At 39.0% G+C, this 26,667-nt stretch overlaps 1 protein-coding gene across 3 annotated transcripts in view; it reads left to right on the top strand.

The window, feature by feature from the left end:
* Positions 1-23,454, top strand: part of SH3YL1 (SH3 and SYLF domain containing 1) — a 120,299-nt gene extending 96,845 nt beyond the window's left edge. Inside the window, exons 10-11 of one of the 3 annotated variants that reach the window (XM_054021984.1) lie at positions 18,271-18,386; positions 23,401-23,454. In XM_054021984.1, coding sequence (XP_053877959.1) covers positions 18,271-18,386; positions 23,401-23,418 — 134 coding nt within the window. In that variant the 3' untranslated portion in view covers positions 23,419-23,454. Of the gene's footprint in view, positions 1-8,169; positions 8,662-18,270; positions 18,387-20,479; positions 20,986-23,400 lie in introns of those variants that run through there. The other 2 variants (XM_054021985.1, XM_054021983.1) reach the window with 2 other exon arrangements.
* The last annotated feature ends 3,213 nt before the right edge of the window (positions 23,455-26,667 follow it).

Below are 26,667 nucleotides of genomic sequence, written 5' to 3'. Positions count from 1 at the left end.
TTTTGGTACACACGTCTCTGTGCAAATATTTTCTTTGTGCTGATTAAAATGAGTTTTGACTTTCAGGCTTATGTGAACCAAATACATGGTTCTTGGTTGCATGGGATTCTATGTATCTGCATAGGCCTTACTGAAGGTGGTCTCCTGCTCATTCACAGTGCCTTCCAGTCTTGCCTTTCTTTTACAGTTAAAAATAAGCTGAATCTTGTGGATTTTTTTCTTCCATTGGTATAGGACCTTATATTAACCTAAAGAACTCCTAATTTAAAAAGTGAACTGTTGGGATAGTATATACATTAAAATAGTCTAATTAAAATAGAGAGTTTTTGTAATATAATTAGCCATTATTTCATCTGCAAGCTTCAATGTATTAGATCCAAAAGTCTCAATGATCTAGACATCCTATGCTGAATGTAGCACTGTAGCACCATCTTGTGTAAGCTGGAAATTTGATGTTTCAAGAAATGCATTCCTGTTTCAAAGGTTTTCAAGTATTAAGAAATCTTCATTTTTCCACTATAAAATGAACAGTGTTAACTTTGACAGTAAACTTTAGAATATTTTATTACAATTGAGTCTGAAATATAAAACATATGTTCGCAACCGTAGTATATCAGTGTTTTATGTCTATATCATATTGAGCAAATTAATATACAGTGCAGTAGATATTCCAACCATATTCTGTCCAATGGAAATGAAGAGGAAAAACAAGTTTAAGATTTTTCCTATTTTACCTCACAGTTTACATCATCATATATAGCACTTCTTAAAATGCACAGAACTTAAAAATGGTTCAACACAATGTTTAGGCAAGAGTTGTACGTAATCTTGATGATATACATTTGAATTATTTCAGTTTTGTGCTGTTAAAACAAGTGAGGACAGAGAAGTAAGGCAAAGAGCGAGATTAGAGACTTATCAAAAAATAAAATGAAATTAAGAACTAGGAAAATGCAAGCTCAGGGGAAATAAATTATTTAAGAATAATTCTGCATTAAATGTATGGGAGAGAGTTAGAAAGTAATAAAGCTGCAAAAGGCTTGGGAGAGATAGCAGATAACAAATAGTCTATGAGTTTGCAATGCAGTATGGGTAATAATCCAAATGCAGTAGTACTTTGGGGATTTGAGTGTGGGGAAGAATGCCCATATAGAGAAGTTTAAAAAAAAGTGCAGGGGGTGAAAGGCATATCTTGCCTTCACTCTCTGGAGGAAAGGATAAATGGAGTTATAACTAATGGAAGGTACAGATTCCCCACAAACATGCATTCATTACTCTCTCCCTCTGCCCCCTGGATTGCTCAGGTGTCTTGGACTAGAGCTGAGGCAGCAGTGGCGAAACACCATGCTTCCAGGTATCCATGAGATACTTCTGCCTCAGGTCCCAGGCACACTAGAAACACTAAAGGAGATAGAATTTTGTCTGTATTATTTGAAGTACTGGTATGGATGAGTCTAGGCCTGCCCAGGGCTGGCTCCAGCTTTTTTGCCAAGCGGCAAAGAAAAAAAAAAAAAGATAAAGCCGTGATCGACAGCACTTCGGCAGCAGCTCTACCGTGCCGCTTCATTCTTTGGCGGCAATTTGGCAGCCAGTCCTTCCCTCTGAGAGGGACTGAGAGACCCGCCGTCGAAGACCTGGATGTGCCGCCCCTTTCCATTGGCCGCCCCAAGCACCTGCTTCCTGCGCTGGTGCCTGGAGCCGGCCCTGGGCCTGCCCAAAATTAAATGCCCTGCCTCTCAGCTAAGGGAGAGGAACCACTAAGTCCAAGCTCCAATTGATTATGAGGGACAACAAAGGAGAAAACAGGAAGGGCGGGAGGTCAAAGGTTAAAAAAACAGAAGGGGACACAGAGCAGAAACCCCCCGACAGTGCCCACTGCTCCTCAAAGGCATTTAGAGAGTCAGTGGCTACTGCCCAGATGAACTCTGCCTACAGGCATGATTGGGTAAGGGACCAGAGCACCCCCCAACTCCTGTCCAACTTCCTCCTCCTGATATGATGGATGGCCATCTTGGCCAGCGCCGGAAGTAGGTTGATGAGGAGGTCCCAATACTTTGTGGGGCCACAGATGTGGTATGCATAAGTGGAGCCAGATGAGGTACTGCAACCAGATGCATTCTACATAGATGTGCTCCAGGGTCTCCCTCTCATCACAAAAGGGCAGCTGTTGGTGGAGTTCATAAACCACACCAGGTACACACTTGTGCTCATGGCTCCGAGGAGGAGCTGCCATCTAATTTCCCTGGTGGGCCATGGAACCACAGTTGACTACAAGCTGGCCCATTGGGGTTCCTTGCCTTCATTAAGTGGCAACAGTCCCATCACGTGGTATCAGGGCAGGACATAAGGGTGAGGAAGTGGATGGTATGAGGCACGAGTACATACAGACATTCTCTGGGTGCAGTTTGGAGTTAGACCAACTGGATATCATGCAGCCAGCTCAAGTGGTATGTCAGGGACAGCCAGGGAGGGTTGTGGGGCAAACGCCCAATGAAAAGTTCTGAAGGGCCAGAGGTAAGGGATGGTTTTATCTGTAAGAGTTGAGGTAGTGGTGCATACATACTGGGTCCCCTCTACCTTCCAGAGTACCTCTTCTCCCTCATAAACTCCAGCTCATCTTGCACAGCATAGCTCTCACATTTTAGCTTCCTTGCACTCCTCCTGTTCTCTCCCCTCACAGCCTTGTTCAGCCCTTGTGCTCCCTTAAAGGCCCAGTTTACATCCCCTGCTGCTCAGCCTGTCTGCCTTTGCTCTGTGAGAGTGGGTCTGGTGAGGCAGGCTGGGAGCAAAACCAGAAGTAGCTGACAGAATTTGACAGTTCTGGCTGATGGCAGTGGTGATCAGCTAGGTTGTGATGGGTATGGAGAATAAGGCTGTATTTAATTAGTGAGTTTCAAAAGTGGCCTATATGTACATGAAGTTTGAGTTTGGGCACTGTGGTGGTGTAGGGATGAGAACCTAAAAGTGGGGACTGCCAAGGAGCATTTTAAAATGTTTTCTTTACAAAAGTAAATATTTTTCTTTAAAAATACATGGAAAATCTCATGGTCTTCTAAAGTGAGATTGATTTGGGCCCTTTATTTGGTACAGTCAGTAAAGTCTGAAACAGGGATGTTAGTCCTTTTAAATGCAGACTTCAGTAGAGCCTTGTGCGGATACAAATTTATATCCGCGGGTGTGGATATCCACAGATATAAATCGGTATCCGCGGAACTGTTTCTCCTGGGAACCGCAGTGGTGAAAGGAGCAGAATGTGGAGCTTCCATTCCCAGGAGCCAGTGCCCCATAATGGCAGCTCCTCCGGCACAGCTGTATTGCCTCTAGCCCTGCCCCGTCCCTTCCATTCAGCTGTCGACTCCCGCTGCCAATTGATCCAGCGGGTAATATAGACAAGCCCTAAGAAATCAGTATTGCTCCCACTGAAGTCAGTGGCAAGACTTCCCATCAACTTCAGTGAAAGTAGGATGTGGCCATGAACTTCCTCCCTAAGTGCTTATGTTCTTTAACATAATGCATCATGCATCCGACGAAGTGGGCATTCGCCCACGAAAGCTTATGCTCCAATACATCTGTTAGTCTTAAAGGTGCCACAGGACTCTCTGTTGCTATGTTCTTTAAGATTTTGTTGCCAATTATCATGTCTTCCCAACCCTGTTGTCATTGGTTGGTCAATGTTTATTTAATCTTTCCTCTTCAGTCAGTCCACCCATCCAACCTTCTAATAATTTCTCTTGCTCTTCTCTGAACTCCCTGAGATACACTTAATTGATATGAGCCAGTTGTGTATTGATTAAGGTGAGTTCACACAGAGGGTTTGCACTTGTTTCTTTAGTTCAATTTAAAAACTGATTTTAGTTAAACCAGTACAACTATTTTGTGTAAAGATGCCCAGAGTCAGAGCTCTGGAAGTTAAAAGAAGAGCAACAAAAATCATTAGGAGGTTAGAAGGATTAATTTATGAGGAAAGATTAAAAGTACTAAAATATTTATACATTGGTTAAACAATGACAACAGGGCTGGGGAGACATGATAATTATCCACAAGTATTTAGATGATGTAAACGTCAAGTAGGGAGAAAACCTATGGCCTAATCCTGTTCCTACTGACGTCAATAGGAGTCTTGCCATTGACTACGCTAGGAGCAGGATTATATAAATGATATTAAGGGGCCCAGTGGAGGCCACATAGGGGTTAACCATTCCCTTTGAGGTGTCTCCTTTTACCCAATAGCATCACCTGTCTCCATTAGCAGACTCTGAATGGGCTATTCAGTGTCCAAAGACACGTTTAACTGTAAACTGTAAAGACCGAGCAGGGAAATGGGAGGAAATTATTAAATATATAGCAAATGAGACATGACACCGTGTTTGCAGAAAGAGCTCAGAGCATGATTTCTACATTTATAAGAGTAGATCATATAAGCAATGCTTAATGTTTGTGTTATTATTACATTTAATAGACAAAATTAGACATTTACATTTGAACTGCCTTTCAAAAGAAGTTATGACTTCAAAATGTAATTTGTTAGGTGACACTTGCATTTATATTTTTCCCCCTCTGAGATATTTTACTTACTTTTTTTCTTCCATGTTTTAAACCACCATAACGTTCAGGAATGTGAAGCCTCTAAAGTAAAAAAATACATAACAATATCATTTTATTGGGGTTTGAGTCATTTCAGTAGCAGAATGTTGACTGAAAAAGTTGGTGAGTTTCTCTCAGAACAGAATTGTAAATGTGCTTTTGTTGATTACCAGTGCAAACACGTACTACATGAGAAAGCAATCGGGCATTTTAAAGCTGAAAACATTCTTTAAGAGATGTGTGCTAAAATGTATTGTGGTAGCTGCTTAATTAAAGCTGTCTTGCTTTCCATCAAAAACTGAATTTTGACTTACTTGGCATCCTCTCAAGCCACCAGTAAAAATCAGACTATAAAAGGCCAGAATGTGATACCCTACTCACATTGAATAGTACAATACTTGGTGTGAAAACCATTTATGTCATTTGGACTATTTGCAGAGTAAGGTACTACCAAATGTGTGTAAGGATATCACAGTGAGGGTCAAGCAAATTGAGTAACGTCTCATAGTCTTTATCCTCCCTTACAAAGTTAGAAATAGTATTTAGCAGATATTTTAAAATATCCTGGGGACTTCTAAAGGGACACTTAGAAATAGTAAACTATGTATAGGGAGAAATTCCATGGAATTTTCAGTGTATTCGATTTTGCCAAGCTTTTATTAATTTATTAATGTGTGATATCACTTTTTATAATTTATCAAAGTTCATTAGAATATTTATTCCTCAAAGTTGCACAAAATGAGGCACCCATTTCAATTTATGAGATCTTATGTGATTTTACTTTTTCTGTGTAATATTAGTTAGTGGTCACTAGGGCTGTCAAGCGATTAAAAAAATTAATCGCGATTAATCACGTGATTAATTGCGCTGTTAAACAATAATAGAATACAATATAATTTAAATATTTGGGATGTTTTCTACATTTTCAAATATACTGTTTTCAATTACAACACAGAATACAAACTGTACAGTGTTCATTTAATATTTATTTTTGATTACAAATATTTTCACTGTAAAAAACACAAAAAATAATATTTTTCAATTCACCTAATCCAAGGACTGTAGTGCAATCTCTTATCATAAAAGTTGAACTTACAAATGTAAATTATGTACAAAAACACCTGCATTCAAAAATAAAACCATGTAAAACTTTAGAGCCTACAAGTCTACTCAGTCTTACTTCTTATTCAGCCAATCACGCAGACAAACAAGTTTGTTTACATTTGCAGCTGCCTGCTTCTTGTTCACAGTGTCATCTGAAAGTGAGAACAGGTGTTCGCATGGCACTGTTGTAGCAAGCGTCACAAGATATTTACATGCCAGATGCGCTAAAGATTCATATGTACCTTCATGCTTCAACCACCATTCCAGAGAACATGCGTCCATGCTGATGAGGGATTCTGCTTGATAACAACCCAAAGCAGTGCGGACCGATGCATGTTCATTTTAATCATCTGAGTAAGATGCCACCAGCAGAAGGTTGATTTTCTTTTTTGGTGGTTTGGGTAGCTATCTTTAGAAATCTCACATTGGTACCTTCTTTGCATTTTATCAAATCTGTTCTTAAAATGAACAACATGTGCAGAGTCATCATCCAGACTACTCTAACATGAAATATAGGGCAGAATGCTGGTAAAACAGAGCTGGAGACATACATTTCTCCCCCAAAGAATTCAGTCACAAATTTAATTAACGCATTATTTATTTAATGAGCATCATCAGCATGGAAGCACATCCTCTGGAATGGTGGCCGAAGCATGAAGGGGCATACGAATGTTTAGCATATCTGGAAAATACCTTTCAATGCCAGCTACAAAAGTCCCATGCAAACTCCTTTTCTGGTGACATTGTAAATAAGAAGTGGGCAGCATTATCTCCTGTAAATGTAAACAAACTTGTTTGTCTTAACGAGTGGCTGAACAAGAAGTAGGACTGAGTGGACGTGTAGGCTCTACAGTTTTGCATTCTTTTGTTTTTGAGTGCAGTTATATAGCAAAAAGAAATCTACATTTGTAAGTTGCCCTTTCACAATAAAGAGATTGCACTACAGTACTTGGATGAGGTGAATTGAAAAATACTATTTCTTTTGTTTATCATTTTTGCAGTGCAAATGTTTGTAATAAAAATAATGCTATAATCTGAGCACTGTACACTCTGTATTCTCTGTTGTAATTGAAATCAATATATTTGAAAATGTAGAAAAACATCCAAAAATATGTAATAAATTTCAATTGATATTCTATTGTTTAACAGTGTGATTAAAACTGCAATTAATCACGATTAATTTTTTTGAGTTAATTGCGTGAGTTAATGGCGATTAATCGACCGCCCTGCTGGCCACAATTTCTGATTTTATGTAATTTACTTTAAAACTGGACTCTTTCAAACCTTCAGTTTCTTTTTATTTTGTCAAAGACTTTCAGGTAAGATAATATTCATGTAATATGGTCTGCATATAAAATAATTTTTTGGTGTTACTATTTTGTTTTAATTCTTTTAATTGCTGGATTGTTCCTTATTTTAGATACATATTATTCCATTGCCAGGTTCACCTACGTAGAAGGAATAGCTCTTATGTACATTTTCTTACCCATACTCCTGTCTTATTTTATAGGTGGATTTGATTGTATAATAATGACCCAGTATAATGGGAATGAGAGCCATTTATTATTTGGGAGATGGGGTGCTACTTGGCTATGATTGGAGGCAGGGCTTGAAAATATGTACCTGACACTTATTGTTATTCCATAATAGCTCTTAAGATTTTGCACACTGTGTTCAGCACGGCCGGCTCCAGGGTTTTTGCCACCCCAAGCGTCAAAAAAAAAAAAAAAAAAAAAAAGCCACAATCGGCGGCAGCTCCACCGCACCGCTTTCTTCTTTGGCGGCAATTCGGCGGCAGGTCCTTCCCTCCAAGAGGGACTGAGTGACCCACCACCGAAGAGCCCAACGTGCCGTCCCTTCCCCTTGGCCGCCCCAAGCACCTGCTTGCTGAGCTGGTGCACGGAGCCTGCCCTGGTGTTCAGCTATGGCTTAGAGAATGCTGATTCTTCAACACCCTGGGGCTTTGTCCTGCTCCTATTCACTTTATGGTGCAGGATTGATCCCCTGAAGAGGAAGATCAGCAATCTGTGTATTGAGGTTCTGTTTTCACTGTGCTCATGGAGTCATGACATATTTATTATAAGAACGGCCATACTGGGTCAGACCAAAGGTCCATCTAGCCTAGTGTCCTGTCTTCTGACAATGCCAGATGCTTCAGAGGGAATGAGCAGAACAGGTAATCATCAAGTGATCCATCCCCTGTTGCCTATTCTCAGCTTCTGGCAAACAGAGGCTAGGGACACCATCCCTATGATAGACCAACCTGAGAATGTATTGAAAATGAGCTTCATTACATCTGCAGTTAGAGAGAAAGAGAGTATGTGTGTATAAAACTATAATACACTGAATTTGTTACCCTTATTAGTGGTTCTTTCCATCTTTTAGGGATACTGAATTTGAGAATATACTGTACATGAAATTCAACATGTTAATAAAATCTTTTTAAAATAAAACAAGACTTCAATTGATCTTTCTTTTTAGGGAATTGGAGTAAACCTATGGAAGTGACAGCACTTTATTCATTTGAAGGACAGCAACCAGGTGACTTGAATTTCAAAGCTGGAGATAAAATCATTGTCAAAACCAAAACAAATTCACAGTTCGACTGGTGGGAAGGAAGCATCCGAGGACAAACTGGCATCTTCCCAGCCAATTACGTTACCACGAACTGTAACTAAAATGCATTCAATGGCCTTAATGTTTTTTTTTTCTAAACTTCTTTTCTGAAATATCCACTGGATGATATACAATCAATTTACAATTTGTATTTTTAACAAATTGTCCTATAAAAATGTTTTTATTCTGCTTCCAATTAAAACACATTTTTTAGAGTTGATTTTTGTATGGAAAAAAATTATAAATATAAAAAGATATATTAGAAGAGTATTTTGATTTTTAATAAGTTATTTTGTCTCTAATGTTCTCTTTCCTTAATCCATAATAAATATTCTCTAATAAACTCTATTCAAGCTACCTATCCGTTATAGTTTTGCTTGACTCTCAGAAAATGTGTGAGCATTTATTTCAGGGGAGATTGTGGAAAAAAGAATATATGATAGAAGAAATTTCCTTTTTTCTTAAGTATCATTTTTTAAGAATGATTTTAGTTACATATCTCTAATACATTCATCACAAGGTGTACTGGTTAGATAAATAATTTTTTTACAAATCTAATATCAATATATTTAGTTATAGGACAAATAATTCTATACAGATTCTTATATAGCCCTAATCATTGTAGTATCCAAGTACTTTCCAGTAGTGTATAAAAATAAGTGACTATCATCTGTTGTATGTGATTCGTTCTTTCTCTGATCCTCTTCCTAGAGGGAGAACTGTGTGTGCACTGTAGTGTTTTGTTTGGAAAGTGTTTTTTAAATTGTGTGTTTTTATATTAGAGAAGAGGCAAGGTTGAAGAAGTGCAGCTTGTATTTGAAGCAGAATGTGGTGGGGTTTCTGATAATAATAATTAATGGAGATATCCTATCTCCTAGAGCTGGAAGGGACCTTGAAAGGTCATCGAGTCCAGCCCCCTGCCTTCACTAGCAGGACCAAGTACTGATTTTGCTCTAGATCCCTAAGTGGCCCCCTCAAGGATTGCATTCACAACCCTGGGTTTAGCAGGCCAATGCTCAAACCACTGAGCTATCCCTCCCCCCCCTCAGTGGGTTGGTTATCCCTCAAACCACTGAGCTATCCCTGATGGTCCTCAGTTCCCTGAAAAATCTCTCTCTTCTGCACAGATAAGCTTTACACTTGCGTTAGAATGTAAGTTAGCAAAAAAGTTCAAATTGTACAGTTATCCTCCTTTTTCTTTAGAAAAATTTTTATACACTTAGTGTTAAAGGAAAGGACAACTTGGGGAAAATAAAAGAGAAGACAGGATTAATATGAATGAATAGAAGAAACATTATTTGATGGTGTATGAGTAATATTGTTAAATATCAATGCTTAGCATCTCTATACCACTTTTCATCCATAGATCTCCACTTAATTTACAAAGGTAGGTAAGTAAAATAATTCCCATTTTATAGATACAGGAAATTTTGTTCACAGAGAGATTGTGATTTGCCCAAGGCAATATGGCAAGTCAGTGGCAGAGATGGAAATAGGATTCAGGTCTTCTGACTAACAATTCAGCATTCTATCCATTGGGCCATGCTGAATTAACATTATTTAATTTCTGGCATAGTATCATAGAAGTGTAGGACTGAAACAGACCTCAATAGGTCATCTAGTTTAGTCAGATGCACTCAAGGCAGGACTCTGGAATAACTAGACCATTCCTGACAGGTGTTTGTCTAACCTGGTCTTTAAAACTCCAAGGACAGAGATTCTGCAAGCGCCGTAGGCAATTTTTTCCAGTGTTTTAACCATCCTGACAGTTAGTAAGTTTTTCCTAATGCATCAAAGCATATAATTACACTTCCTTATAGGTTGTTCTTTATCAGCCAAAAAAATGTGTTAAGGAGAGATCATTCCCCCATCCTTAGGACTTTTGTTTTATTTCAATCATGCCTGCAAAGGTTGCTGTAATCCTTTCTCTCTACCGTGTTCACTGATTCTGACAATGGGTTTTGCTATTTTGGAAGCAGAGATAAATATGTGGGTTCTGGTTGTCAATTTAGCTTCTTCCACTGAAAAGCTCTCCAGTTCTCTATCTCCAGAGCTGCAAAAAAGATATAGACATGCCCTCTGCAGTGCTCAAGAGTTGTCCCCAATATTTGAAAAACTGGGACTCAAACATCCTCGCAATATTTCACGCAGCATTTACAGAAATAACTGCCTTCATAAGGATTGCTTTACCATCCAGCAATAGGTAGAAAGAGAGCCTCCAAATTCTCTATTGTTAGATGGTACACATCAGAAGCTTATTAAGGAGAAAGAAAAAAAATCTCAATCGTCCCTATATGCAGTATGTGCCACATGATGAGTTAACCTGTTCCTACAGTTCATTTTAGCATTCATTATTTCAATCTTTCCTTCCACTGAAGTCAAACAAAGATTGATTTTCTAGTCTGGAGAAGATTTCTTCAAATGTCACCCTTGTGATTTGTTCAGACAGCACCACACTCAATTTCAGTGTTGAACCTGTGCATGTGTTTTGCTTTTCCTTATTTTTTTGGAGGGCACAAAGTACTTCCTCCAAAGAGTAATGGTTTGAGTAAATAGACAGGATAGTGTGATCTGGTAAACAGAATTGACAATCTGTGGCCCCTCAGTCCCACACTGAGGTCTTGCCATGTTTAACTGGGAGCTTTAGAAATACTTGAAATGAAATGATGGAGATATCCTATGTCGTAGAGCTGGAAGGGACCTTGAAAGGTCATCAAGTCCAGCCCCCTGCCTTCACTAGCAGGACCAAGTACTGATTTTGCCCTAGATCCCTCAGTGGTCCCCACAAGGACTGAACTCACAACCCTGGGTTTAGTAGGCTAATGCTCAAACCACTGAGCTATCCCTCCCTCACATTACCCAACTGTAGTATTGTTAGTTAAATGTTCAGGGAGAGGGGGGGGAGGCTGTTAGTCACAAGGAGTAAAGTCCTTTGCCTTTGATAATAGTTAAGGCAGTGAGTTGTCACAGAGGTCACGGAAGTCACGGATTCCATGACTTTCCGTGGTCTCTAGGACTTCTGCAGCGGCTGATGTGCCTGGCCTGGGGACAGCTCAGGCAGCCCCTGCACCAGTCGCACTGCCCACGGCTGGGGCAGTCTCAGGCCACGGCGCCCCCCAGCAAATTGGGTGTGGGAGGGGGCAGGGCATTGGGTCATGGTGGGCTCTGGGTGGCACTTACCTCAGGGGGCTCCCCAGAAGTGGCGACATCCCCCTCACTCAGTTCCTAGGCAGAGGCGTGGCCAGGCAGCTCTGCGCGCTGCCTCCACCTGCAGGCACCACCCCCGCAGCTCCCATTGGCCATAGTTCTCAGCCAATGTGAAGCTGGCATTTGGGGCGGGGGCAGCGCGCAGAGCTGCCTGGTCATGCCTCTGCCTAGGAACTGAGCAAGGGGGATGTCCCTGCTTTCAAGGAGGCGCAGAGCCAAGTAGGGAGCCTGCCACTCCTTCCCCCATCAGCAGCAGGTGTCCTGGGCCACATACCACCACCCGCCTCCCCCCTCCCCCAGCACCCATGGCACCCCCAGACTGCCACCCTCAGCACCTCCGGGCCACCCTTCCTCCAAGATTTAGTCAGGGGTATATAGTAGAAGCCATGGACAGGTCACAGGCCCTGAATTTTTGTTTACTGCCTGTGACCTGTCCATGACTTTTACTAAAAATACCCATAGACTAAAATGTAGCCTTAATAATAATATATAAATAATTAGTAACACATTTGAAAGTGCGCACACATTTTAAAGCATACAGGATGGTTAAACTCGTCTTTGCAATGTATGTTGTCCTCAGTGAGTTGTAGCATTGTCATTTTTTGGATATTAGTTTTAAATCCTAAACCAACATAAAAATTGCATAACTTCTGATCAGATTTTGCCTTTTCATAACCTTGATGATAACAAATCCTTCCTTATATTTCCACAAGGCTAACATCTGCTGCATTTCAGCAACAAATTAGTAAATAATCCCATCCATGACTTTCATGCCAAGGCAAGCATTCCATCTATTGGAATTTACACAAAAATATTGCTTTCGGATCTACTTTTCCTAATTATTCTTCATATAAATAATTATTTAAGAATTGTGTTTTAATAGAGGTTTGCTCAAACCTACTTAACCTTCCTTTAAATAACATCCTGACTGTCTATTTCCCCAGGAATAGGATGTTGGAGAGAGGAAAATACTTGGCAAGATCTTCAGTGCTGAGTGTTGGCTCGTTGGGGAATGGGCAGTCTATTGCATTTTTTCAAGCAGATTGGTAGGTGTTGCTGTACCGTATCCATAATTAAATTTGTACAAATCTCAAAGCCAAGATTTTAAAAAATGTGCCCTACGTTAAACTCCTCAATCCATATTCTAGGCACATAAATAAGTTGTCTGATCTCCAAAAGAGCTGCGTATTCAGCAGCTTCCATTTACTTTAATTGAAGTCATGGGTGCTCAGCATTTTAGAAAATCACACCACCTATTTATGATGCCTAAAGTTAGATGTGGGAGCCTAACCATAGGCATCTGTTTTTGAAAATCTTGGACAAAATGACCTTATAAACCAGTGGTTCTCAAACTTTTGTAGTGGTGACCCCTTTCACATAGCAAGCCTCTGAGTGCAACCCCCCTTAAATAAAAAAGTGTTTTTTATTTATTGAACACCATTATAAATGCTGGATGCATAGCAGGGTTTGGGGTGGAGGCTGATGGCTCGAAACCCCCATGTAATAACCTTGTGACCCCCTGAGGGGTCCCAACCCCCAGTTTGAGAACCCCTGTTATAAACAGTTTGGTTGAGCATCCAGACTTATCCAACACTTACTAGAAACAGGTCAGTCTGAAAATTTCATGGGAAGAGGTGTGTCTGTGAGATTTCCATTGGTTCTTGGTTGAGTTCAAAATATTACAAAGAAAGATTCTTAGTGTTCTTAACTCATTGTTTTTTTTTTCCCCATCCCTTAAGTGTAAGCAAAAAAATTAACCAGCTTCATCCTTCACCAATTTTGGTTGGAATTCTGTGGAAATATTGGGTCTAAATGTTATTGAGAACACACCAATTCATCTACCTCTAATCCTAATACTGAATAGATTTTATTCATTTTTTATAGCTACAGTATATAGCACAAATGAAGGAGCGGTGCAGCTGTAAATACAGTGTAACTTCATGGACTGCACTGGAGTTACTCCATAATTACATCTGCATCAGTGAGAGCAGTCTTTAGATCTGACTTTTCAGCAACTGAAAGGCATTGTAGGTTGTACAGGGCCGGCTCCAGGGTTTTGGCTGCCCCAAGCAGCCAAAAACAAACAAACAAACAAAAAAAGCCGCGATCGCGATCTGTGGCAGCAATTCAGCGGGAGGTCCTTCGCTCCCAGGCAGAGTGAGGCACCGTCCGCCGAATTGCCGCCCCTCTCCGGAGCGGCCGCCCAAAGCACCTGCTTGAGAAGCTGGTGCCTGGAGCCGGCCCTGAGGTTGTATAACTGCTTAGTTCAGTGATTCTCAACCTTTTACCTACCAGGATCTTCCTTTATCTAGCTGGGCCCCTTCTTTCATTTAGCCATACGGCAATGTCAGGATTGTCCCTGCCCACTGACACGTTTGCAACACCAAGGTTGAGAATCTCTATCTTGTTCAAAATACAAATACCTATAAGTGCAAAAGGAATGCAGAAAATTACAGGCAGAGTTTGATTTTAGTATGCAGTTATATTTTACACCAATAAAAGTTTTGGCTGAGTAAAGATCCAGGCTTCATGGTAGAGAATTGCTTGATTGCAGAGTTTGAGGATGATGTGAGTCTGATGTCACCTCTGTGATGTGCTTCTGAAAGACAATTTAGGCTTATGAAATTTTGCTATAAGCTATATAAATAACACAAGCTGAATACTGTAACTTCATCCATATATTAGTTTATCCATTATTACAGCTACTGATTGGCTAAGAAATTTACACACAGCTAGTCTGTGCTTAGACATCCTATTGTTTTCGTTATCCTCTGTTTTCTTTTACCCACTTGCTATCTCATCCATCTGTTATGTTTGATCTTGTAGACTGTGTAAGCATTTTGGGGCAGAGGCTCTTAGATACTGCATGTTGGCATAGTGCCTAGTACAATGGGGTCCCAATCTTATTGAGGCCTCCAGTATAAATGTTAAACACTACTCCTCTTTCCCCTCTCAGCAGTGAGTAGGTAATTTGTAATCATTGGAGTGGCTAAGTTCTCCTGAAAAGTTTGGTTAAATAAATAAATTCTTACTAATGGTAAGAAGTACATAGGTTATCTGTAGACGCTAACTGTGGCCTTTTAAAACCAAGTAATCCATTGGGCGCATAAACAATAAGATTATAGGGCTCTGTACATTTATTTTCTCCATGATATTTGCAGTATCTGCTTATACTTTGAAATATTCTCCTCTTCATTTCCAGTGCTATGGTGTTTTTCATCCTCAAACTTCAAATCACTTTATATTCTAATTGTTGGTTAAGTAATTAATAACATGAGTTAAATCTCACAACATATCTGGGCAATACTGTTGAGCATCATAAGAGGAAACATATAGATACAAATGTATTTTTACTATTGACAGCCTCAGTTCATACACCTTTCTGGGGGATATTTTGGGTTTACAAGGTATCACATATACATGAGTACCATTGTACATTGTTTTCATTAAATACAAGTTTTAGCCAAAACAAATTTCCCTTTAAACAGAGATGCAGTCTTTTTGAGGATTGATCTTGATTTAAGTTATAGTGAGATTTTCTTCAATCTTTATTTTCTGTGAAACATAGACCTGCCAATTACACTTTAAAATTTGACTCGCATTATTAGTTGCACTCAATGTGACCTTTGTATTTTAATGTTCCTAATTTCCTTCCTTCATATTTAATTCCAAAATTAAGGCCACATTTCAGCCATAAACCCAAAGCAGCACTCTCACTAGTTGTCAGCAATCAGATTCTGACAAACATGTATAAAAAACATAACCCTTTATAAATCACAGCCGTAAAATGTGTCTGATATGTTTTGGGTCACTTCTTTTGCATATCTGATTTAATTCTTTTCAAATGTGGATCTTAAGTTTCCTTGTAGCAAAACTAAAATAATTAACAGCATGGATGTAATCCAGCTCCGCTGGAATCAATGGGATTCTTTCCATTGACTTCATGGGCTTTGGAACAAACCCTCTATCATTTGAAATCTATGATTATTTCTGTTTTCAATGGGAGCAGGATCCTGTTCAAGTACATACAATATAGAGAAGATTATTGATATCTGTTTACATAATTTTGAGGACCCATCCAATCAGAATACTTTAGAGCCAGCAAACTCACTAGCCTCGTGTACTAATTTAGTTTTCCAATATCTCATATGGAGCAGCAGACAAGGTATTTATTTTTCCTCACTACATGTTTACATACTAGCCTTTATCTGAATGGTTATAACCATCATATTGACAAATTGTTACTTATTCTCTAGGCTGGAACTTGCATCACCAAAGAATAAATTCTGTCCATCTCATTGAAATGTTTGAATGTACCCAGCTTGATATTTATCCTCTGCAGTTAAATATTTATCAGCTGCATGAAGAACTTTAAGATCTGTCAAAAATACTGACTAGTTTCATTCCACTCTGCAGCTGCCCTCTGAGCAAGAAAGTGTTTTCTTTGTCTTCACTATAAAGGGCTGGGGGAAAACAATCAAGGTACCATTTTCCTCCACACTTTGTCAGATAAAGGGGTTTGCTTTATGATAGTGAGTATCCAAAAGGCTGCTTTTAGTTTGGTGTACTGCTGAGTGCTCTCATACCTGAGAAAGCCTTTCAAGAATTGCAATAAATGTAATTCAGTTTTGTTCATGCTATGAAGTGAAGTATAAGCATCATAAGAGCACTTCTGCTACATGAAACATGCAGTGTCAAAGCCTATAATACTGAAGATTGCTTGCCCTGCTAGACTGTCATTTCTTCATCCAGTTAAGAGATCAGTCTACATGATAAGTGCCATACACAAATGTTGTTCTTTCAGTTCAGATGTAGAGGTTGCATGTCCATCCTTTCCTCTTCACATGACCCACTAAGTTGCTCAAGGCGACCTCATTTCAAACTCCTAGTAAGTTCCAAAACTGGATCATACATCAAACTGATATACCAGTGCAAACCTGAGTGAAGAATGGGGGGAAAAAAAAATATATCAGTGGAGGGGAAAGATATTGGAAAAAATAATAAAAATTTCATATCTATTTTAGTAACAGAAAATGATACAGGATACTGGCAATTATTAATTCCTGATGCTTCTTTTGACACATTAAAGTTTTTTTGTTGTTGTTCTGTTCTGTTTGTTACTAAGGTGGAAGCTGAATGGAAAAAATATAACCCCTGGCTCTTTATGTTCAGAAGAACTCTTCCAAGCCTTTCATTCAGATTGCTAAAATACCCAGCAGGTTATTGTTCACTTAACATTTCTGAACTGATTGGCAAAAGAGATAAACAATATAAAATGAAGGGAGAAGTTCTTCATTGGTACAGATCACATCAAAGCATCTTTCTTATTTAAATACTTGTAAAAGTACCGTGCTGCTGAATGGATGGTCTTAACCCAGGGTTACTTAATTTAAAACTGCTAATTTTCTACAATATATTCAGAAATGTGCTTGCCAAATCCTAGGGATTCATGTACCTTGGAATCCCTTTCTGTTACAAATTATTACATTAATAAATACATTTCTTTGGCTCTCTAGAGGAGGAATATGAAATAAATCAGAATGTAGGTATTTCATGCTCTTACATAAAAACCTCCACAATTATTTTCTATAATGTGAAGAGGTTTCCATTAACAGCTAGATTCCAAGAGCTAAGTGAACAAAATGTTTAACAGGAGAATCAACAACTTCACATTAATAGCTCTCAGCTGACAGTGTGAAATTTTGAAATTATTGATTATAATTCAAATGCGATATACTAACTTTAATACAGCATGCAAGCAACATGTGCAGGCAAGCCAGATGCAAAATGTAAACATTATCTAAACAGAGCTGATTTCAAATGTTTCAAATGTAAATAAAACACTGGGTGGTCCTTCAGACTGTCAGCAATCATTATTTCCTCCAACATAAACAAGGCTGTCAAACAGGATTTTTGTCACAACTATAAAAGTCATTCTTCACTAGTAAATCCTAGGCTGTTTCTTCTTTTAAAAAATGAAGTTCTTTACCTTTAGAATAGATGAGTTCCTTTCCAGATTTGTATGAAATAATTTTGCAAGTTAGTTCCTAAAAACAACAGTAGATGTTGGAACAAAATTAGAGTAGGAAAAAATAAACGTAGTAGGCTTAGTAAAGAGATGACCCTTAAGATTTTACCATTTGTCTTCAATAACTACATAACTGTTTTCACCTACATAACCTCAGTGTTGGAGGTGTTTTCTATATGCTATACTTCACTAAGAAAATGTTTCTAAAGGCCACCATTTGGATTGAAAGAATACTAAATTATTAGTTGAAAGTGAACCAAAATATTAGTATAGATGAAGTCCTTATACAGTAAGTCACTAGGTCCCTACATATTTGATGAAGTATACACTGTATTATCATCCATGTTACCAGTTAGATAGATCCTCACCCTCTACCAACTGAAGTCAAAAGGAGCTTTGCCATGGGCTCCAATGTGGATGGGATAGGTTGTTAGAGAACAGAACACAAAAATGTTCAATTCATTTCACTAATTTATTAATATATATGAAAGACTAACTCTTACATAGTGTTAATGGAAAATAATCATTTTTTCAGGCTCTCTTTGCTGCTTGGTTCAGGTTTCCATATGGGAAATGGCCCTCTAGGCATGTGTCCTGAGATTCACAAGGGAATCTGGTTTCCCTCACACAAGATGTTGGATCGCTACTGAGACGCGCCTGCTCCCTGTTTCTCCTGGCAGGGAGTCATGGAGAAACATGGCCATGGTACCATTGGTTCACCTTCTTTGCAGGAAGTAGAGCCTGCAGTTCAGAAGGGGGAGATAATGTTACAAGCAGCAGCAATAACTTCCTGGAGCAGTTCCACTGTGAAATATACCAGTTTTTGAAGAGAACATGCGATGATGAAGTGAGTATCTTTGTGCTTGCAGGGATGTGAGTGCATCTCACACACGTTCCTCTTCCTCCCCTCCTTTTCTTTTCAGCCTGTATTTCACTCTTTCGCTCTTCTTAGCCCTGCGTAGTGGAAAGGAGCTTAGGGCTCCCCAGACTATCAAGAATTCGATTAAATATCACAGACTTTCCTGGCAGAGAGAATCCTGAATGTTTCCTATGGCAACCAGCAGCAGCAGAAGGGAATTAATACTTCCTGTCCTCTATGTCAGGTGGAAAGGTCCTGAAAGTCCATGGAACCAGCATGAATTTAATTTTTTACATGAAAATTATGGAGAGCTTTTCAAAGCCACCTGTCAAGTGCAGCTGGCCCTGTCCTTTTGCAGACCCTCTTGAGTGCACCTTTCACGGAACTGGTTTTGCTACCTTTAACTGTCTGTGCATAGAACCCTGTGACTCTATCACTTAGTTTGGATCCCTGGGTTGCAGCCCCCTTGTTCCCTGCCTCTGATAGCATGACAGGCCCAAATGTATTTGGTATCTGCAAGAAACTTCCCCCTAGGAGCTTATGATCAGTTGCTGATTAAAGTGACTAAGAACAGTTCCTTCAAAACAAACTTATCGTTTATTCATCCAGATGTATGTAGCAAGCAGAGAAAGAGTTAAAACAACAAAAGTCTGTTTACATCTTATCTTACCTGAACCTTATCCTTTCCTTGCAAATTTTGCTAAGTTCCACTTACACCAGATACCACCTTCTGTGGGTTGGGAGAGACGTCCTTGTTGCAGCTTCTCTCTCTCTCCCCCCTACATCCTCAGTAGCTGCTGACCACTCAATTCCCACCCCCCACTTTTACCCTCCCCCGTCCTACTTTTCCAGGGGGGTGTTTTTAACTGCTTATGATCTTTATGATCTCTAGGCTCTGGCCTTGGCAAAACAGTAGTGTAACTGTCCTGGCACATGAAAACACCATCTTCCCAATTAATGGTCCAGCCATTGTCATCTTAATTCCTGTGAAACTGTTTACCCCACATGCCTTATCTCTACCGTTGTTTCCTTTCCTGCTTGCTATTCCTAACAGACCATTTTTATTCAACTCAGTGTAGTCAGACAGAATATCATCAAGCAGGTAAACTGAGTTATGTACTATTCCTTAAGAAAATAGTACTAATAGCTCCCTTATTCTCCACACCATCAAGGTGATTTAGATGCCCAATTAACTTTAATTTTAATGTGCACATCCACATCCTGTAGGTAATTTTGAAAATTTCAGCTTTAAGGCACAATTTTTTTTGGAAGTAACTGGTAGTTAAAAACTCTCAGCACCTTGTAGAAAGGGGCCCTTTGTTCCTTCCTTGTAAACCCACTCTGAGACTATAAAATGTTAATAGTGACATGGACTACTACCACATGTTTTTGAGTTGATTTTAAATTTAACTTTCATCAAAGTGACAATGTGTTTTAAACAAATCTTTCACACATATGTTAAAAGGTTTGGGCAAGTATTTGATTGGAAGGAAGCTATAAATGGAGCAGCTTAATCCCAGACTGGACTGGCCATGGTGATGAAATATAAAAAAAGAGGGCCTGACTGAAGAGGGAAATAAAGCTGTTGGATGCTGAGATATAACAGCAATGGGGCTATAGAAGCCCCCAGACAGATAGATCAAAAGAAGCCTTTTGCAGGATGTGAGATTGTTGATTCGAATGACAAGCAGGCCTTTAATAAAATATTGCGTACTCCCGAATTGTAGTGACATCCCTGTCTCTGGACTAACTTGAATGTAATTAATGAAATGGTTGTGAATTGCTTCCTTGGTGTGGGTAGTTTGTTTTTGTTTTGGCTTGGTTTTTATTTTTTTAGTCTGTGCGTCTATTACTCACTAATTTTTATTAATGCACGTATCTTATTCAGTATATGCATACTGACATAATCCAGGAAGTGTAACAAAGTTAGAAAAGCAACATCCTAGTAGGCATTCATATAGACCATGTATTGATTTTCTCCAATTATCTTTCTACCCCAAGCTATATTCCCTCAACAAAATTATTTTATTTCCTTTATTCACTTAAATGGTTTGGTTTATTAATGGACTATTTTCTCTAAGGGTTGACAAACTGCATTCTTCAGCATTATGGAAGAGTTTGATCCCAAGGCTACTGAAATCAATAGAAGTCTTTCCATGGTGCTCATCTGGATTTGGATCAGGCCCTAACTGCCCACAGTCAATATTCTGGAGTTTTATTTCATTGATCACTACAAAGGAAGGCAAATATTACAGAGAGGCAAAACTGTTTAATACAGTAATAGACAAACCTTGTGAGATATCAAATGCATTGATATTCTAATGATTGTAGAGAGTTGAAGCCACTAAACTCTGTCCAATCTTGCTTTTAATTGTGTGGTTTTATTTTATCTCTATGTACGGTATATACATTATTTATCACTAATTTTTAGAATTGGTTGGTTCATGTCACAGATTGTTTAATTTAGGTCAAATAGGACAGATGTTTGGTTAGCGAATCTTTCTGTGTGAATCCAGATTTAGGTGCAGGATACTAGTTATTGTCCTCTGTAAAGTTTTGGCCCTGAATTATGCAGCGGGGGGGCAGTGTGACAAAGTCTTAATGATATTGTTAAATAAAAGATGCTTCGTTAGATTTCTGTCACCCTGTTTGCTTTGCACTAAACTTTCTGCTTAGTAAGAAGAGAGATAGGTTCCTATCTTGTCTAAATGTGATGTGGGTGGTATGGAAAGCAGAGTTTTGACTACATTCTTGCAACACTCTCTGCTGGAGGAATTGTGGATCACTTTCCGTACAGCCATCAGTAAGGATTTAATAAATAGGAAAACACAATCTACAGAAATGGTCCAACACCTTATATCTTGCAACCGTGTTAGTATTTTGTTTGGGTCCATTACTGAAGACCCAGGAGGCTTGGATCAGAATTCACATTGCACTCCCCGTCAGTACCTGGCCCAAGCCATGGAAAATAATAATACAACCAGCAAACCAAATTCGGTGATGAATCTGGTCACGTGACACATGAGGCAGTTTGTGCATATGCTAAGAAGACTGAAGACCCCATTGATAAAAGGAATGCATCTTCTGCTCTCCCACCAAAAAGTAATAATTAGCACTAGGCAGAGGGAATCCAGGGGAAAAGGCAAAAAAATCATTGTCCCTAAGATGAAGTAAGGAGAACGTTGTATTTGGGTAATACCTGCTAGCAAGAAGGGTTTTATTTCTTAATTCTGTCAAGGGTCTGAGGTGAGGAAGCCTGACAGAGGAAAAGAACCAGTTTTAAAAAAAAAAAAAAAAAAAAAAGAGGGGAAACCTCATGTATGTATGTACTTTACACAAACATGAAAAATATTTTTTTTTAGTTTGAAGAGCATTATAAAGGCAAATAGAACGTTGTGGGGCAGGGCAAAATATGACAACCTCACAAATATATTTTGCCACTGATTACTCATTTCTCTTAATTACTTAGAATTTCTATCATAGAGGAGATTATAACTGTATCAGATGTGGAGGGTAGTGCATACTATGGGTTGGGCTATAAACTGAAAAAAGTATAGTCTAGAATGAAGAAAGCAGAAATGCAAGGCGCCGTACCCACATATATATTAAGAGGTCTGAGGAGGATGGAATCCCAACATTTTGGGGCCTCTTGAGAAAATGTGGGATCCTTCTGAGAACAATTCGTGCTTTGTTTCTTCTAACCTTATCCTTCCACTGAGTGCTATGGACTTTGCAAATGGAAGAACTCGTGCATGAATTTCACAAAGCACTCTGCCAGTGTCTAAATATTTACTAAGCTACCATCCAGAATGTTACGGAGTGTTTCTTGGGGAGCAGATCTGAGAGTGGTGAGTTAAACTCTAAAGGGAACTGACAACTCATCCGAAGAATTGGCTAGGACCACTAGTGTATGGAAGTCTTCAGTTGTTTTAATTGAGTTATAAGCATCTATAAATCCTAAAACAGAGAGAGCACGGTAGGTGGGATGCAGATCATTAAATCACTGAGAAGTTAAACCAAACTGGGTGAAACTCTGCAGGCTAGGTTCAGAGAAATCTTTTCTTTGGTTTTGATTCAAGCAGATGCATACCATGTTCACTTAGAATGCAAGCCTGTGTTCTGCATTTTGTCTACTATCCTTTCACTTTATGCTCCTCATGGGGGATGCCACAAGAAGGCAAGTGAGCACATCCCCCATTTGATTTAGCCCAATTTTCATTGTGTGACAGCAATGCAGATGGTCAAATGTGGTTGAAAAGTGCACCATTAGAAGATTTGAGGGTGGATTCTGCCCTCGATGATGCAGCAGTTAGATAGCTGAACAATGTAGATATCGACTTGTGATGCATACAAAAGAAGGCCTTGTTCATTTTTGCTTTAAATGTGTATTTCAAAGAAACTTCAAAACAAAATTCCAACAAAACTGTAGATGACATGGTTTTGCATCCAAATAATGGAAAACTAAAAAAAAAAAAAAAAAAAAAAATCTCAGATGGACTTGAATGTAAAAACAAAAATCTACCCCGATTAACTTTGAATTGTATCTGGGATCACTTGAAAAGTTCACAAACCTTAATGTATATCATGACAAGCCTGGACAAAGCTTTGAATTTTTAATGTCACCAGAAAGCAAGTGGGTTTCACATAGTTTCCATTTTGTTTTGAAAGCTTACCTCACAGTTTGGTACAGTATGAAAAGTTCAGCAATTTCAGAACTGTGAGATCTGCTGCTATTTGCATAAAATAAGGTTTTTAACCGAAACACTGAAAATATTTTGGTTTTCAGCAACTTAAAAATGTTTGCTATTTTGTTTTTTGACAAACCCAAAAATTTTGGTTTCTCTCTTTTTTTAAAATTCATTTTTTCCCCATTTTTGTTGAAAATTTCTCAGATGCCTCCTCTCCTTTCCTCCCCTCCCAGCTCTACTTCACAGGCTTTAGTGCACTGAGACCTTTTCTTATAGTTTAAAGATTTTTTTTTTTTTTAATTTGTTCATTTTAGGTTTCGTTTTTCACCTGAAAACCTGAGTTGTTTAAATAGTTTGGGTGGTTCCGCCCCTCCCCCCCCATGATGTAAGTACTTTCACTGAGCACTGTACAATGATTCTCATGCATAAAAGCTGTGGGGTTTATTTTTGCTACAAGTTGTGTCTTTATGCATTTCTGGATTTGTGTAGAGTACAAGTCAAAAAACCATAGTCAAAGGAAAAGTGAATGAAGTTTCTAGATTAGGTATTTGCTTCAGAGACTTTGGTTATAAATAAACTGCTGCTAATCATGTTCCCCTTCTCCCTTTCCTGTCTAACTCAAAATAGTCTTTTCTCCTTTCCCTGCCCACACAGAATTGCATTCCCCCCACCCCCTCACCACAGCCATCAGAGAATGAATTTTTCCCTGGCCTGAAGTTGTCTGCATTTCCCACCCTCTTCATAGTTGCCTTTTTGGTTCTAAGAGCTGCTGACTCAGTTTCTCATGCCCCGGGTGACCTCCTCACCGCTGGTATACTCAGTGGGCTTTACACCTGCCAATCACACTAGGAGACAGAAGTTGGCAGCCTCACTTTCAGCCAGCAAGAAATCAGCTAATACTATTCCCTCTCTCCTCCCTTTTTGGCTGACATGTGCCGAGACTGCAGGTAGGAGACTCTCAAAGGTGAAATGCAGGAGTATATGGCACTGCAGCAGAACTCCCAATGAATGACGTTAGGAGAGCACACGCAGATAGAAGGAAATATATTCTGTGTAGTCCAAAACAAAATATAAAAAGTACATGAAAAATACAATCAAGCTCACAAGGTATTAAAGTGGGATTTAGTTTTACACATTTCTTGCAATATAATGCCATTAGCCTCTTTAGTTATTAGTGTTTATTTATTGAGCATCAATGGTATGCTGAAGACTGAACAAACAGAGGAAGTTGCCTACTGTCTTGATTGTGAGCTAGCTCAAACACTCCATAGTTCAAATCTATATGATCAATATAGCATATGAAAGTCAACTGGAGTTGTGTGTGCTGAACAGTATAGTCCTTCAAACTACACTCTTTAATTGTTTTTTATAAATACTTATTGTATTTGTTAAATTAATGTCAAAACACTCTGCTGCAGGGATACGTAGTAAGGAGGGATTTCAAGGGGGGAAAAGGTGGATTTTGTGTGGCACTTTAATTGTGTGAGATATTTTGTAAAGAGGCAATGCCAGAATGAATATCCTTGGCTGTTTGTATTGTATTGGGCTCTGTCAGGGCTGGATCCCCACTTTGAACTTTAGGGTACAAATGTAGGGGCCTGCATGAAAACTTCTAAGCTTAACTACCAGCTTAGCTCTGGTTCAGCTGCCACCATTTCAAGGGATTCCCTTCCTGGGAAACCTTGAAAAACCTTCACCAAATCCCTGGTGAAAACAAATCCAAACCCCTTGGATCTTAAAACAAGGGGAAATTAACCATTCCCCTCCTTCCTCCCACCAACTCCTGGTGAATCAGTTCCAACCCCCCTGGGATCTACAACAGGGAGAAATTAACCATCCCCCCTCCTTCCTCCCACCAACTCCTGGTGAATCAAGATCCAAAACCCCTTTGGATCTAAAACAAGGAAAAATCAATCAGGTTCTTAAAAAGAAGGTTTTTAATTAAAGAAAAAGGTAAAAATCATCTCTGTAAAATCAGTATGGAAATTAACCTTACAGGGTAATCAAACTTAAAGAGCTCAGAGGACTCCCCTCTAGTCTCAGGTTCAAAGTACAGCAAACAAAGATAAACACTCTAGTAAAAGGTACATTTACAAGTTGAGAAAAACAAAGGAAAACTAACACGCCTTGCCTGGCTATTTACTTACAAGTTTGAAATAGGAAAGACTTGTTTAGAAAGATGTGGAGAACCTGGATTGATGTCTGGTCCCTCTCAGTCCCAAGAACGAACACACTCTCTAACAAAGAACACAAACAACAGCCTTCCCCCCCAAGATTTGAAAGTATCTTGTCCCCTTATTGGTCCTTTAGGTCAGATGCCAGCCAGGTTACCTGAGCTTCTTAACCCTTTACAGGGAAAAGGATTTTGGAGTCTCTGGCCAGGAGGGATTTTATAGTACTGTACACAGGACAGCTATTACCCTTCCCTTTATAGTTATGACAGGCTCATATTAGGAACTAATGTTTACTTTGTTTCATAATTGTATTTCTACTACAATGACAGCATAAAAGCCTGTTTTAAAGTACAATGTTGTAATATGCAGGGAATGTTCTTTAGTAATGGGATAAGAGAAGAATGGATGAATTGAGTTAAGTTTGGGGATTGTATGGCTAAAAGTCATCAAAATTCTATAGGCCTCACAGAAACTTTAATCACATGTCCTTACTCACACAAGTAGTTCCACTGATTTACTTGCATTATTAAGGGTTCAGCTTTAACTTACAGTGTCAGATGCTTGGAAAGTCAGCAAGAGACTGACTCATGTAAAAAAAAGTAGACCACAAAAGACAACCTTATGGTGGGATTCTTGCGCCCCTTCATTTGGAATGTTAATGACGCAGTTTAAACATTTGAGCATGGCTCTAAACACCAATGATGGTTGCATTGAAAAAGTGTATAGTAATAATATCAATACATTTTGAATCCTTATCAGACTCCTAGGACTGGAAGGGACCTTGAGAGGTCATCTAGGTGAGCTCCCTGCACTCATAGCAGGACTAAGTATTATCTAGACCATCCCTGACATGTTTGTCTAACCTGCTCTTAAACATCTCCAGTGATGGAGATTCCACTTTTCCCTAGACAATTTATTCTAGTGCTTAACCACCCTGACAGTTAGGAAGTTTTCCCTAATGTCCAACCTAAACCACCCTTGCTGCAATTTAAATCCATTGTTTCTTATCCTATCCTCAGAGGTTAAGAACAATAATTTTTCTCCTTCCTCCTTGTAACACCCTTTTATGTACTTGAAAACTGTTAACATGTCTCCTTTCCGTCTTCTCTTTTCCAGACTAAACAAACCCAATTATTTCAATCTTACCTCATAGATCATGTTTTCAAGACCTTTAAATCATTTTTGTTGCCCTTCTCTGGACTTTCTCCAGTTTGTCCACATCTTTCTTGAAATGTGACACCCAGAACTAGACACAATACTCAAGTTGAGGCCTAATCAGCATGGAGTAGAACAGGAGAATTACTTTTCATGTCTTACTTACAAGACTCCTGCTAATATATCTCAGAATGAGGTTTGCTTTTTTTTGGCAACATTGTTACGCTATTGACTCATATTTAACCTGTGGTC

The sequence above is a fragment of the Malaclemys terrapin genome, chromosome 3 (genome assembly GCF_027887155.1).
Source record: "Malaclemys terrapin pileata isolate rMalTer1 chromosome 3, rMalTer1.hap1, whole genome shotgun sequence".
NCBI lineage: Eukaryota > Metazoa > Chordata > Testudines > Emydidae > Malaclemys > Malaclemys terrapin.
This window is presented reverse-complemented; position numbering and strand designations above follow the sequence as displayed.